At 38.6% G+C, this 15,161-nt stretch overlaps 2 protein-coding genes across 2 annotated transcripts; one reads left to right on the top strand and one right to left on the bottom strand.

Moving 5' to 3' along the window:
* Positions 1-223: 223 nt before the first annotated feature.
* LOC140948077 (translation initiation factor IF-3-like) lies at positions 224-892 on the top strand. The gene has a single exon (XM_073397297.1). It carries the CDS (start codon positions 224-226, stop codon positions 890-892), a length of 669 nt encoding a protein of 222 aa, XP_073253398.1.
* Positions 893-5,935: 5,043 nt separating this feature from the next.
* On the bottom strand, positions 5,936-15,122 carry LOC140948319 (sodium- and chloride-dependent GABA transporter 3-like). The gene is made up of 13 exons (XM_073397547.1): positions 14,509-15,122; positions 13,287-13,418; positions 10,660-10,891; positions 9,858-9,990; positions 9,411-9,545; positions 9,098-9,201; positions 8,789-8,913; positions 8,163-8,275; positions 7,854-7,991; positions 7,640-7,742; positions 7,446-7,546; positions 6,980-7,147; positions 5,936-6,450 (listed from the first exon to the last, which is right to left on the bottom strand). Exons 1-13 carry the CDS (start codon positions 14,624-14,626, stop codon positions 6,337-6,339), a joined length of 1,716 nt encoding a protein of 571 aa, XP_073253648.1. The 5' UTR covers positions 14,627-15,122; the 3' UTR covers positions 5,936-6,336.
* Positions 15,123-15,161: the final 39 nt, after the last annotated feature.

Raw genomic sequence — 15,161 nt, 5'->3', positions numbered from 1 at the left:
CCCTACCCCTACCCCCTTGCGCTGGCGGTGCTGGTCAGGTCTTTTATAGATCCTATGTTTTGGGGCACATTCGTTTGCAGCCCTTCACAGTTTAAATGTCAATTTATTACCACAAAGGACTGTATAAAAAATGGCAAGGAGACGTCCTGGGAACGAGGGCTATGCAAAGCCGAGAACATCCTGGGGATGAGTGCCATACTGCCATTACCAACATTATACCAACATGGCTCCGATGGCTCCTATTTGGAGATGTTTTCGCTTGCTGGAACAAAGTTACAGAGCCTCGAATTATGTAGTTTTCTTTGCTTTTCATAGCAGGCCTTCTTCTCTGAGGAAGGTAAACGGACTTACTCCGCCGTGTTTTCACGTACAATCATCAAGAACGATAACGTGGACAATAATTTTGAGAAATGAGGACAGCTCAAACCGACTAAAACAGAGTGTGTTGCTAGTAGACGAAACAGGAAAAAACCTAGGCGAAACATCCTTTAAAAATGCAGCCAACATTGCACGAGAGAAATCACTTGATCTGATGTGGATCAACAAACAGAACAAAGCAGCATTGCCTGTCTACAAGATGATACGCAAGATTGACATTAAAGCCAAAGCATTAAAAACGCCTAAAATAAAAAACATCGAAGTGAGTGATAGAATAGAATCAAGAGACTTAAGTTTCAGATTAAATCAAATTCAAAGGTGGTTGGAAAAAGGACATCAAGTGAAAGTCAGTGTGAAAAGCAAGGGAAAAAATGAAGAGGACAAGTGGAATATCATAAGGAAGGTTGAACAGGAACTAGAGGAGGCTGGAGTTCTTAGTGGAAGACCTACAGAGGATAGTCCACGGCAAATTTCTTGCATCTTTAAGCCTTACAGAGGATCTAATGCTGTTTAACACCCAATTGTGACCCGTGGTTAGTGAAAAAAACTATGAGGACTGAGTTTTAATATAACAACAAACCTGTCTGTGTGTAATCACCATTGTCGTCATCATCATCATCATTATCCTTTCACCACCAGAGTGGGTGGGACTTTCATGGAGATTGCCCCCCAAACATTACCAAGCCCGGCACTCAGGGAGTAGTCTGGTATAGTACTACCAGGGGAGTACTGGTGAGGACAGATTTTAAAGCAAAAACTAAATTGAAGAACACAGTGTAAAAAAGAAAACAGGGGCCTACAGTGACACCCATCTCCAATTAACCTTTAACAAAATCTTTCACCCTCAGGGAGAAGGCAGTCTTCTAAACCATAATGAAGCTTTAGATCAAGGATCTGAGACTCAGAAAAGTTCTTTGCACTTCCATGTATCTGTGTCATTGCCCCTACCCCCCATCTCTATGGCTTGTAGCAGTTAATACAGTTGAGTGCAGCATTTTGAGATCATTTGAAAAACCAAGTGCAGCAACTCAAGATAGATATAAAACCAATAATAATAATAACAGCCACTGGAAATATGCTCAAATATGTACTCAGTGGCAGGGCTTTCACTGCTAAAACCAATGTTGTGAAGCAAACTGTTTTGTGAACAGTATACTAAGATTATAAACTGTAGTTAAAGTACAGCTTAGTGTAGTACAGTTATCACATTTGTTCATTAAGTTCGATGAAGGCTATTCAAAGCCAACAAAGCTAATATCTGTTTGATGATTCAGGTTAAAGACTTAAGGACAACTCATAAGGTTATTTTCATGGAAACACCCTAACCCTCACTTGTGGTTTTTCGAGGTACCTGTCAAGTAAATCCAATAAAGAAAATATGTGTGTCTTTTTTTTCATACATCCAGCTTTTATAGAATCAAATACTGTCAACCTCTGTGTATCTTTTTGTATTCACAAGTACTTTCAAGGCTGTATAGGACTGTTAACTGTCTCTCATTTATCTCAAGTAAAGAAAATTTGACCCACACTAGCATAATAAAAGAATAACACTATCTCCTTTGCGAAAAAACTTTAAGAGCTTTTTATTGTTATAACTGAATGGTAAGCACTGTTGATTAAATGTTAAAACTAAGGGGAACAGTGCAACTGAAACACTTCACATACCGGTATATGGTCTGACTCAATTTATTATATGATGAGGTGGATTTTTTGGGGGAGGGCTGCCCCAGCGAGAACATCAAGCTGAAGAAGGCATGAAAGCAGATCTTAGAACACTCTTAAAATAATTTTTTGGTTGATCATATCTTCATATAAATGCATTAGTATTTTGGCTCATTATTCTTAAGTTGGTCACCTGTGCTCTCTCAACATCGCCAACTAGTTATCACTATGCCTCACGTTTTGTTTTGTTTTTATTTATCATTTCGAAACATTTTCAGTTTACTAGGTATTTCTAAAATCCAACGCCACTAAAGTTCGTGTCCATGTCTATTGAACATCTCTGTTACATATTTTCAAGTAAACGGCTAATTGCTGACTCATTGCTGGCCTAAAGCAGTCAGACTAATTGCGTTCGACGAAGGAGAACGCTTACTATTTGTGTACCGTACATGAAGTAGGAACCGTTCTGTATGTAACCATTCTGTTCACGGTTTGGACGCCATCTTGGACCGGCCTGGCACATTTTGCCTCGATCTCATGTGTTTAGTTTTTCTCACCCGGGAGCACAGGCGGCCCAGACGTAGTATGTGTCACTGAATGAATATATTAATATCCACATGGACAAATTAATGCGATGAGTCGTCGAAACTCCCATGGACTAAAATAGTCTAAAAGTCAAAATATAACAAAACAAAGCTAAGATACCTTCAACTGAACGTATCCTTGTCTTTCCTGGCCGGTTTAAGTGGCATTTTGTTGAGTTTTGAAATTGTAGGTACTATCCACTAAAGAAGAATTAAAGGCTGGCTACAAAACAAACAGACCATCTCCACGCGCCTTCACACGAGGCGCTATAAATTCGAGAATAATCGACGAATCCGCTCCAAATAACCATCGGCTAATCTGCAGGTAACATGTGCTCCTGCTTCTGCCTCGCTTTTCCACAAAACCCATCGCAACTGCACAATAATTGCTCGCTCATCAACAACCACTGTTGACCTTTACGCTTCGATATGACCGCAAACGACCAGGTTTAATACGCGACGTGAATATTCAAGCTTAGCGACCGCGTTCGCGCAACAATGCAGCACTTGCTAAGGGAGGGATGGTACTATTGCTTCCAGGTCAATCAATCGGGAAAATGATATTGAAGCCCTTGTAATTTTTAAAAAGATCCAATTTGCCCAAGGAGCACCGAACAGATACGAATCTTATAGCGGAGCTAAAAAAAATGAGCGGCAGTGGAAAAAGTAAACAAGAACATGTACCACATTTTCTCCATAAAAAGTGAAAACCAGGAAGTTTTCTGGACGTTTCACGTTGCAGTCATGCAAATCAACGGCAAGGAAATGTACAAGAAAGTGTGCTGCAATTAGACCTATTGTTGTTTTTCACAGTTCTGGTCAAGGGCATTCAACTTTTAATTTTTCACATTTCACTCACCGGGTTAGGTTATTTTTCGTAGAGAGTAAAATGGAATCCTAAAATTTTCGGATTCAAAAATGTGATGAAAGAAGGTATCTGAAAAATTATCTCCTTCGTAATACGTTAAATTGCATCTAAAATTTTCGGGAAAATAATTCTGAATTCCTCGTAATTTCGAAAAGACTCAAGTTCCTCTAGAATGGCCGAACACTGAGATGCAAATTTTATAGCGCCACTTAGAATGCATTTCTATAGAGCTAAAAGTACTTTATGAATAGCTACAGAAGTGTTTTCAATTGAAAGTACTTGAGGAAACAGTCGTTGGGTGGCCCTGTCTCGTTGCCTTCTCCGCTTAGCATTACACGATATATTTTATATTTAGTATGAGCAAACTATAAATCATTAGCTTCGCTTTTAGCCCTCCTGACTAAATTTATGTAAGCGTTGTTTAGAATGCATTTTTCGATCAAAAGTACTCTGGACAGCCTTAAATTTGTTTTCAATGCATTTAGGGGGAAATCATCGTTGGGTGCCCCTGAGTTTTGAGAATAATAATAATAATTAAAAAAGATATCGCGCACATAAATTTTACTTTACGATATCTTCAGCTGTATCTTCCATTCAGCTGCATAGCGGGGGCCAGATTTTGCCTTTTTCCTGGGCTGAAAATTCTCGTCCTCCTTCACCAGTTTGGACAACATATTATGGAGTATTAAAGACGTTGTTAATCTAAGCAAATAAGTCTGGTAGAGTCAAGAACCTATGCAAGCGGCTGGACGAACAATGTGACAGCAGCTGAGACAGCGAACGTTAGAAGAATTCGAACTTGAAAACCAGGGCTGCCCTGTTGAAAACTTACGGACGGTCCCGCGATCGCCTTTTGTTTTCTGGTCAAAACTAACGCAGCGAACCTTCGGCCAGTCGATTGACCTGGAAGCAATAGTACCATCCCTCCCTTAGCAAGTGCTGCATTGTTGCGCGAACGCGGTCGCTAAGCTTGAATATTCACGTCGCGTATTAAACCTGGTCGTTTGCGGTCATATCGAAGCGTAAAGGTCAACAGTGGTTGTTGATGAGCGAGCAATTATTGTGCAGTTGCGATGGGTTTTGTGGAGCAAGCGAGGCAGAAGCAGGAGCACACGTTAGCTGCAGATTAGGCGATGGTTATTTGGAGCGGATTCGTCGATTATTCTCGAATTTATAGCTCTTCGTGTGAAGGCGCGTGGAGATGGTCTGTTTGTTTTGTAGCCAGCCTTTAATTCTTCTTTAGTGGATAGTACCTACAATTTCAAAACTCAACAAAATGCCACTTAAACCGGCCAGGAAAGACAAGGATACGTTCAGTTGAAGGTATCTTAGCTTTGTTTTGTTATATTTTGACTTTTAGACTATTTTAGTCCATGGGAGTTTCGACGACTCATCGCATTAATTTGTCCATGTGGATATTAATATATTCATTCAGTGACACATACTACGTCTGGGCCGCCTGTGCCGGGAGCTGGTATCTATTTTATGACACTCGTTCAAAAATGAAACGTTGGCAATTTTCTGTTTACTACAGGTTTGTTTATAGTTTTTCTCGCAGTTTTCAATTAAGTATTTTTGGGGAAAAATTTCCATTCTAAGATAATAGGATATGTAGATATTATGTTAACAATGCGTTCTGCACACTGTATTTGTTTTTATGGTTTCAAGCAAGATCAGCTTAGATCGACCATATTTAATTCTATTACAAATTACATCTTTTCGCTTCGAAAAGCTACTTACAGCGTTGTATTTGCTTTTGTTTGTCACCATTTTTGAAATATATACAAGAAGTTGAACAGTGAAACGTTGACCTTTTCATCTCACTAATTCCGGGTGCGTTGAATGAGGTGAGTCGTGGTAGCCTAGTGTCGAGCAACAAGGGTTTAAAGTGATACTCGACGCTTAAACTTTTCAGACAACTTTAATTTTTCTGTAACCCAATTTTTTAGCCAATTTGAAAGTGCAAAGGAATATCCTGAGGATCATAGTAAGTGTTTGACCTGTTGTTACTTACATGTACTTTACTTAGAGGTTAAGCCAAGTAAATGTAAAAAGTACAGTACGCTCTTGCATGTTTGAGGAAAAATGAAATAGTAACGAATTGTAAAGTGGGAAGATAAACAATAACACTGATAAAGACAGCTACTGGTATTCATAATGGTAAAAGTGTTTGATTTTGATTTCTCAATAGTACAAGCCCATCAGGTTTTGCACCCCCCTCCCACGACCACTCACTACCCACCACCCCACCACCCCTTCCCATCGAACGCACCCCCCTTATTTGCAATTATTACTAGTTTTTAGAGTATAGTTTTATCCAGTCTTGTTCTATTATCACATTCGCCTCAAGAGGAAAACAGAAGGAAAAGAGAAGAGAAAAGAATGGAAACAGTAAAAGAAGAATGGCAGGGACGACACAGTAGTAACAGTTGTAACATCACAATCAGTTCAAGATCGCGGTTTAATGCCTGCAAAGGATATCTAAAAACTTACAGACTTGTGGGACGTACACCACATAATTCTTATCACACACTATCGGATATATATTAACTCACATGAAGTTGTGTTGTATGATATAAAGCTGATTATCTCTCAATTATTGTTAAAGATAAAAATTTGGCTTTATTAACTGAGTTGATTAAGTAACTGGCCACTTGATAAAAAATAAGAGATTTAAAAGCCGACCTCTCGAACGCTAGCCGTTTGTCAGAAAATCAACTGATATCAAATATGGCTGAGCTATGTCATTAGTGATAACATGAAAAACACTTCTCAACTCATGCAGTCCCTCAATTTCTTTTAGTGGATCCATGGAAACACTTTAATATTGTAGAATACAACTAGTTACAACATCGAGTCCTGTTCTTTCTTCTCACGTTCAAGTTTATTATTTTCATCGCCAGCTTCAGTCTCTTTGTCATTCTCTATATTTGTTGGTGTGGTCAGAATTTTCCAACGCTATGGAGGAAAAAAAACGACATTTCAGACACGACCTGCTTCGCTTCGTTTCGCCCATTAGTTTAGTCCCAGTAACTACTCAGAACGGCAAGGAAGGTTTCAGACGAATAACAGAATTCAAATGGTAACCTTTAACCAGTAGGGATAGTGACGTCACTGGTCAAACTGAGAAAGTGCCCTCGACAAGGTTCTACACATCAGGCTCTTTGTTCCGCGATAATCTTCTCAAGGCTGTAAAAAATCATTAAAAACCTCACCCGGCACTTTTCTTGTTCTAGTTATTTAATTGCAAAACAAGCTTGTACCGCTGAATGCTATTATTGGTATTACTAAGCAAAGAGTTCGCTTGGCACATGCATGATATCGAACTGTCCATCCCCTGTCTATTGTACAGTACCCACCACATAGTCAGCCATACTTCAAGAACTGCTACCAAGTGCACTACATGGTGCGGGCAAATCGGAAAATTCTTGCAGAAAAGGTAATATACAAAACAGATGACGTCCGCCAATAAAACAAAAAAGAGTACCTCTTCAAATGTTCCTTTTGTTGTTACAAACTTCACAGCCATGTACCCAGGTATACACAGAATAGAGGACAAAGCCATCCACCAACCAATCACCTGTCCCCAAACTGGGTATGAATAGTCATTATACTCCAGTGGTTTGTAAGACGCCAGGCTGAATATAAATATCCCCTGTAAATTATAACCCGCGAAAAAAATTGAAGCAGTTAGCAATTTTACTGAAAAAGGAAAGTGGAAAGGCAATTTTACTTAAGATCAAGAACTATGTAGTTTCTTTTTCTTTGCATAAGTGCTCTTATATTGCCATGTCCTTTAACCTTATAAAGTTGTATACAATTTGTTTGAAATGATAGTAGAAATAACCACACATTCTCTTTCACCGTAATGGAATGATAAAATTGGGCTTCTTCAAACTACTCAGTTTTGGAGTTAAAATAAAATACGTAAGATAACATCTTATGTTACCGACCAAGCAAAAAGTTGGGGTGAGATATTTCCAGCACCACTTGATCCACGGATTGATACGAAATCCAATCATGGAAGCCATATTGTCATAGAATCGGTCTCCGCCTGCAATTATCCATACACGCAAATCAGAGCTGTTCGAGATAACTTATGTGTAATGTTGTAATGATTATTGAAAAAAAAAAGTACTATACTTACCATAGACCCAGCCAACAGCTACACTTTCAAAGAGCGCCACCCACAGAAGAGCACTGCCGCTCGCCGAGTAAAAATCAAACAACTGGAACACGTACATTCCACCCTAAAACCAATTGAATAATTGAATTGCCGAGTGAATGCCGATTGGATGCCGAACTCAGTTTAGTTACTAGTCTATTCAACACCTAATGTTCAATATCAGCTGAGTGATTACCTCAGTAACCATGGATAAACCGATCAAGAACCAGAAAGCAGAGCAAAGAGCAATGAAGATTTCCTTGCGATGGCCACGCCTTAAGTGATTAGGAAACAGATCAACAATGGCTGTCACAAAGCCTTCCACTCCAACGAACTGTGAAGTAGAACAAAAAAGGTAACAAACTTATGAAGAATTTCAGGCCAGGTTAGATTTACGTGTATGACTGAGATCGTAGCTTTTCTTCCCCATATTAGTAATAGGAAGTGTACTCAGGTTACGGCAATGGGGCCGGTGTAATAAAGGGATGAATTATACATGTCATACCTCACTGTCCAATCCCAATAAGATAACCATGAAGAAGAACAATATGGACCACAAAGGAGCAACTGGCATTTCAGCTACTGCTGCAGGGTATGCGATAAACGCTAAACCAGGGCCTGAGGAGATAAAACAACATGACAAGAAACGTCGTGCAGCCCTCCAACATTTCTTGTTTTCTAAAGTAACCGAAGGAAATCGACTCTTTTAGTCTTAACTTCGATCAATAAATTTTCTTATTTTCATCACTTCTGAGTCACTACTGACTGCCGAGACTCGACGGTGAACAGTCCTGGCAGAACTGCAGGCCCCGGTTGTTCAAACGTTGGATAGCGCTATCCACCGGATAAATCACTATCCAGCGGATAAGTATTACGGAAATCAATTACGCTATCCGCTGGATAGTGATTTATCCGGTGGATAGCGCTATCCGACGTTTGAACAACCGGGGCCAGGTGTTTGCTTTATAACAAAGACGTGAACTGGCGTTCAGTAAGCAAAAAACTGGAGGGTTACAGACACACAAAAAACCGAAAAATTCTTGTTAATACTGACCTTGCCATAGAAATATGAACCCATTGGTGGCTATGTAGTATGTAATGTTAAAGTGAGGAACATGAGGTTTAGCTTACCTGATTTAACCACCTCAGATACTGGTACTTGCTGCTTCTGCGCCATAAAGCCAAGCACCGAGAATATCACAAATCCTCCATAAAGACTAGTACCACTATTCACACAGGCAAATATGATGCAGTCTCTACAATGAAGTATTTAGAACAGAATCGACAACTGTAGAGTACTTTGTATACTGATCAATTAACTAAACCAGCGTAAAGTGCTGGATGGTATAATTCTTTCTTTTTTCTTCCGTTTGTCTTTTACTTAAGGCTGCTGGCAAAAACATTCAAGATGCAGTTGTAAGAAATGAGCTGGAAATTCACCTGTAACAGTTTGTTTTAAACTTGTTGTAGCTGCCAAGTGCGACGAGAGTACCAAGGCCAATAGAGTACGAAAAGAATACCTGTGTTCCAGCATCCAACCAAACCTGCCATTAACCCATTAATAATAATTAATTTGTAATATGACTAAGACAATTGTACAAACCAATTACTATTCTTCCAAAATAACGTCAGTCGAACGCTACCGGCTCAGCAGCACAACGATTGGTCGATTTATATGATGGGAAATTCTGAAGAAATAAAAATACCTTTTAATGTTGTTAACGATCTAAAAAAGAGACAACAAGACAATCACCTGGCTATCAGCTAAACGAGTGAAATTTGGGTTGAGATAAAACTTGATACCCTCGCCCGCTCCTGGAAGGGTGACTGCACGAAAAAATATAATTGTCAGCAGTAGGTAAGGAAATGTAGCTGTGAAATAAACCACCTGCCGGAGAGAAAAAAAAAACAAAGGGCAAGTCATGAACATCTCTTTTTTCACTGGAGATCAGCGTTTAACGTCACAACAATCCTATGTATTTTTTGTTTACTCTCTATATAGCCTTTCTTCCTATCTCAGCCATCGTTCAGTATTGACCTTATTATTTATTTGTCAGTTTAAACTAAACGCCTTTCGCCCTGCCGACTATAAACTGTTGAAAATAAGTACTGATAACAAATACCCAATTTGGACAGAAGACACGGACATGGGCATGGCATGGCATGGATCAGCCGGTTACCAGCCAACTGAGCCACTTACTCTTCCTGTTGATTTGACACCTTTCCAAACACACAGATAACAGATGATCCAGCCTAACAGCAGACATAATGCAAGATCCCAGTTAACGGTGCCGGCCTCTGCTAACCCATCTGAGATGCGTAAAACTCGTCGCCTGGAAGAAATCAATTACACGTTAGTAAACCAAAGGCAAATTTTCCAAGAAATCTTGACGAAAAATTTGGAAAAATTTGATCATATGCTTTAAGTCTGAAATTTTGCAAATCTCTGGCAATTAAAAATAAACTGAATATTAAGCAATTTTAGTACAAGCTGAAGCCAATGAACGAGTTTGACGCATTTTCTTCGTTTAGTGGAAGAAATCAATTACACGTTAGTAAACCAAAGGCAAATTTTCCAAGAAATCTTGACGAAAAATTTGGAAAAATTTGATCATATGCTTTAAGTCTGAAATTTTGCAAATCTCTGGCAATTAAAAATAAACTGAATATTAAGCAATTTTAGTACAAGCTGTAGCCAATGAACGAGTTTGACGCATTTTCTTCATTTAGTGGGACAAATTGGCGCAGTGTTCCATCATAAATATAAGAGAAATTTTGTTGAATGTTTGAGGTTAGCAAATGTTGCAGAAATGGCTTTAAGGAAATGATAAATATAAAATATCATATTTTACTCAGTTTTGCTTCGAAAGCCGAACTGATTGGAATGTTCGACACATTTGTTGATGAACACAATGAAAGAAAAAAAAAAGAGTATTTTAATGTTTTAATTTCATTTGATCTTGTTCATCCTAGCTACTTTTACACTGAATATTTCATCATACTCCAAATATTCTTGACTGGATGACACTGTGTCATTTATTCCTACTCCAGAATTATTCCAGTTTCCTTTTCCAGTTAAATCAACGCATTGTGGTGTGTTCCATGGATTGTCGCAATGAGACCAGGGAAGCTTGGAAGTAAACGAAGCAAACATGTAGAACAAAGCCCAGCCAAGGATAACAATGTAGTAAATGTTGAGAAATTGGACTATTACAACACTTGCATATCCAATTCCTGCCAAATAAATGGTACACAATTATTGGATATAACAGTGGCATGCGCGTGATAAAGGCTAAAAGGGCAATTCGTGCGATGACAGCAAAGAAATCTATCAAAAAGTATGGTACACATTCAGAGTTTTTGTTTTGCTTTTATAACACCTATTGCGTTTTTATGGTCTTCTTTCTGTCCTCGTCATCGTGTTTGCTGAAGCTCAATAGCAGCGAGCGCTACCACGTAAAACACTGACTTGTCTACATGCAAACAATTTTGTTGAGATTTGATGGAACGCAGGTAGCCATGTAAAGGTTGAGGCCTCATGTAATAAGTAACCCTAAATGTAATAAAGGTCCTAAATGTAATACGTCTTAGCCCTAAATGTAATAAAAATCCTAACAGTAGTAGAATAACTATTGGCCGTAAACTTGATAAAGTCGCAGTGACTTTAATGTCATAGCCAGGCGATTTACCTACTATGCCATACTGAAGTCTTTATAGACATTTAAGAATTTCACATTGCCCATAATGCACCGTTTTTTCCAATATTTTGCATAACCAGTGTTTCCAGTTTTTCATGGGTATTACAGGTTTCCCAAGGGAAACCGAGAACAAGGCTTAGGTATAAAATGTTTAAGGTAAACAATATGTAGTATTACTTAATTGGGCAAAGTGAATATGGTGGATTAAAAGAAAAGCAGCAAACAACAAATTCTTAAATGATCATAATAGTCTTTGTAAAATTTCCCTGAAACCAGATCAGACTTCTAAACAAACCCAACAGTGCCTGGCCTTGTTAAATCTCAGCCTGATATTAGGAAGAGAAGGAAAACCAAACACCAAATAAATAGCGTGAAACACTCAACTTTGTTCAAGTCGGACACCAAGTAGATCTGTTGGATCTTGGAAAGTGGGGAAGGATTAAATTTCAGATCAAGGATTGTTCGGTTATCAATATCTAGTGTCCGTTACGAATGTTTTCAGTAGGTTCATTTGTGTTTGAAGTGTTTTAAGTAAAAACAGCAAAAAAGTTGCGGCTGAGTTAAAGGATTACACATAGAAAATGGACCTCCTCTGATCTTGTACTGCAAAGTGACAAAGGTTCTGAATTTAAAGGAGCTCTGCAAGAACGTTTTCGTAAATTGCGAGTAAAATTGGTATACAGCGGCCCATATCATGCAGTCTCCAGGAAAATAGAAGTCATTGCGCTCATTTTCGTGCTGTAAGGTCAGGGGCACCCAACGAGAATATAGTTCAAAATATAGTTCATAGCATTGCTAAATGTATTTTAGTATTTAAACGGTAGATATAGGCATATTTTTATCCCCTAAAAATTTTTCATCTGTTCGGATTTCCTAGCTGAAAGTCTAGTGATACGAAAATTATAGAAATCAAAACTTACCTTTTCGAAAATTTCAGCCAGAAAAAAGGCTCCCGAAAATTCTAGGTGACCTTTTTAGGGTAAAAATCCGTTAAAATGGGCAATTATATCATTTTTTTTTTTTGGGGGGGGGGGGGGGGGGGGGGGTTCGAAAATCGTAGGAGACGCGGGCAAGCAAGAAATTTAACAACAAATGTTCCGAAAATTCTAGATCTCAAATCGTCTTCCGAACAGATATTTTCCAAAAATTGGCGTTGGGTGCCCCTGTAAGGTGCAAGATGGAGTATGATTCTTTAAAACTGGCGGGAAGAAAGGTTCTTATTAGGCGAAAGGACCGGCCGAAAACCAGAGGATTTTAAACGAGGAACCAGAAAGAAGTACCAAATTACAAATCTCCATTTGAAGTGTATTTTGCACATACAAGCCTAGTTACCATGCTAACCAAGCCTTCATACATTTGGGACCTTTATGACATTTTGGGCCAAAAGTTCTTACACTTAGGACCTTTATTACATTTAGGGACATTTATTACATTTGAGGCCTCAATAGGCATAGAATTATCCGGTGGATCGCGTTTTTCCACCTTTTTTTTTTGCTAAATTTTTTTAATTGAGTTAAAGACGAGTTTTATAATGTTACTTAAGAATAAACATTAATTAAATGAATCAAAATATACAATTCTACTTTAAAAAAAAAAAAAGAAAAAGGATAACAATAACAACGAAAAATGTATGTATATATTACAACAACGACGATAACAATAAAGATGCCTGCTAATTTTAAGGAACCTGCGTGTATCAAGTACTACAAAGTGCTCTAGTTAGCTTCTCCCACTTTTGATAATGAAAAAGAAGTGTATCCACCTTTTTGAATGTTAACGTTGCTGTGAAGAGGCACAGGAAAGAAATGAATCTATTGAGTAAAGCTCTTTCTCTCACTGTTCCTGACAGCTACAAAGTAACCTTAATTAATCAAGCACAAAGGCCCGAGTAGGAACCTTGTAATCCATCGGATATCGAAGAAAAAACGTACCTTTGAACAATGGACAGATTTTCCAGGCTGTAATGCCACCTTGACTTGTGAACTGACCCAAGGAAACTTCCAATATTAAAATAGGGGCTCCAGCAACCACTAAACAGATCACATATGGAATGAGAAAGCATCCTGCAGTCAGAAGTTTACAATATTATTATTATCATTATTATTATTATTATCAATAATTAGCTTTCATAAATTAGGTTTCGTTTCGGATTTTAGTTGGCTCTTCAGATCAGTACACAGAACTGAACTTATAAACAGTCCTCGCCCTTGACACCTCTTAAAGTCTGAGAGAGTCCTGTCTTGTGTTTTTTGTCACTGTAGCAGTAATAAAATCCTCTTGACCTGGCCATCACCTATCGTGCTGCTGCTGCTGCTGTTTCACTTGTCATCAAGTGACCCTTTTAGTCAAGACTATCAAAAATGCTAAAATTCATCATTTGGTTTTTTTTTCACCTGCCTTAGTATTTTATTGACAAATTTGTCAACCGTTTCTTTTTTCGATATCGGAGTAATAAAAACCAACAATGACATGGCAAGAAAATCATTGACCTTATTTTCTACGGCCGGGTCCGGTTGCGGAGGTTAACTACCTTTTATTACGCTCGACAATTAATTTAGGTTCTGTGATACCTGAGGCACTTCAACGCTAAAAACTCGAATTGTGAGCATAATAGTTTTGCTATAAAGGTTAACACTTAACCTCCTTAACCACATGAACAGCTGCACAATCTAAGTTACGGTTCATCAGAATTCAAGCCTATTCGAAAGACATTCCAAATGCTTCCTTGAGCTTGGGCACTTCTTTTGTCTTATCGATTCTTATTTTGCCGGTCCGACATTCTGATCTGGAGCAATTGTGTCATCACGACGCTCGTTTACGGGACAGTTGTCGAAACACTGTGGGAAGAACCATACCCTACCTTACTTGACAAAAAACATTTTAAAAACTTACTCGTACTTATTTACCTTGCTGTAAATGGCAAAAATCGTCGATTTTTAAATGCAATTTGTTGCCGGCGTTCATCGTGTTCAATGGAATCCACGAATGGAACCATCAGTAACATACATGCAACTTGGCTGTCATTAGAGCAAACTGTAGAGTAAACTACTGCGCCATAACCAAAACGAAATCACTTTGAAATCACCACTTGTTTACAGGCAGTTTTTATCACACAGTCATGCTGAATACATGGAACACAGGGTGCTTACTTACCGCCACCGTTCTTGTAGCACAAATATGGGAAACGCCATATATTACCAAGACCAACTGAAAAACCTATCAAGGCAAGAATGAAATCAAGTTTTCCAACCCACGTTTCCCGAGCTTCCATTCTTACAGAGCTGGCTGTGCTTGTTGTTCCCGTCGCCTATTGTACTATTCAACAGTAGGTTCTTAGGTTTCTTATAGAAATGTTCTCTGGTTTCAATCAGCGAGGCTCTTGTGACGGCGTGCAGGTATAGACCCGCTTTAATACATAACACCCCTAGCAGGAGGACCCTTGTATTTGCACCTGAGCAGCAGCCAAACGTCAGATGACGCCTCGTCGCATCAATTACTGTACCATCTAAAATTATACACATCAATATACAGTATATTAATAAGAAGCCTTTTCTGGCTCATCACGCGCGCAAGGAAGCGTGACGAGTCAAAACAGACGAGCCCACGCCAGCATGTTCTATAAACACGCATCCTTACAATAAAGTTCACGGTTTTTTCTCGTTTGTGTCCAGAAACATTCAATTTTCTTTCAACTACTCGTTTCCAAAAAATTGAAATTAACTGAAGTTCGCATTATTACTTAGTACCTATTACTCATTTTCCATTGTGTTTACTGACATGTGTACTTAACAGAGAGTGAAACAGTG

Source organism: Porites lutea, chromosome 9, assembly GCF_958299795.1.
Source record: "Porites lutea chromosome 9, jaPorLute2.1, whole genome shotgun sequence".
NCBI classification, from domain to species: domain Eukaryota; kingdom Metazoa; phylum Cnidaria; class Anthozoa; order Scleractinia; family Poritidae; genus Porites; species Porites lutea.
Note: the sequence above shows the minus strand (reverse complement) of the source record. Positions and strands in the feature narration are given on the sequence as shown.

Excerpts from the sequence above, each read along its gene's own strand:
- LOC140948319 (XM_073397547.1), bottom strand. The coding sequence starts at position 14,626 with ATGGAAGCTCGGGAAACGTGGGTTGGAAAACTTGATTTCATTCTTGCC. Across the intron at positions 9,546-9,857 it reads GTGTCAAATCAACAGGAAGA|GTGGTTTATTTCACAGCTAC; the intron begins GTAAGTGGCTCA and ends TCTCTCCGGCAG. Across the intron at positions 7,743-7,853 it reads GTTTATCCATGGTTACTGAG|GGTGGAATGTACGTGTTCCA; the intron begins GTAATCACTCAG and ends AATTGGTTTTAG.
- LOC140948077 (XM_073397297.1), top strand. The coding sequence starts at position 224 with ATGGCTCCGATGGCTCCTATTTGGAGATGTTTTCGCTTGCTGGAACAA.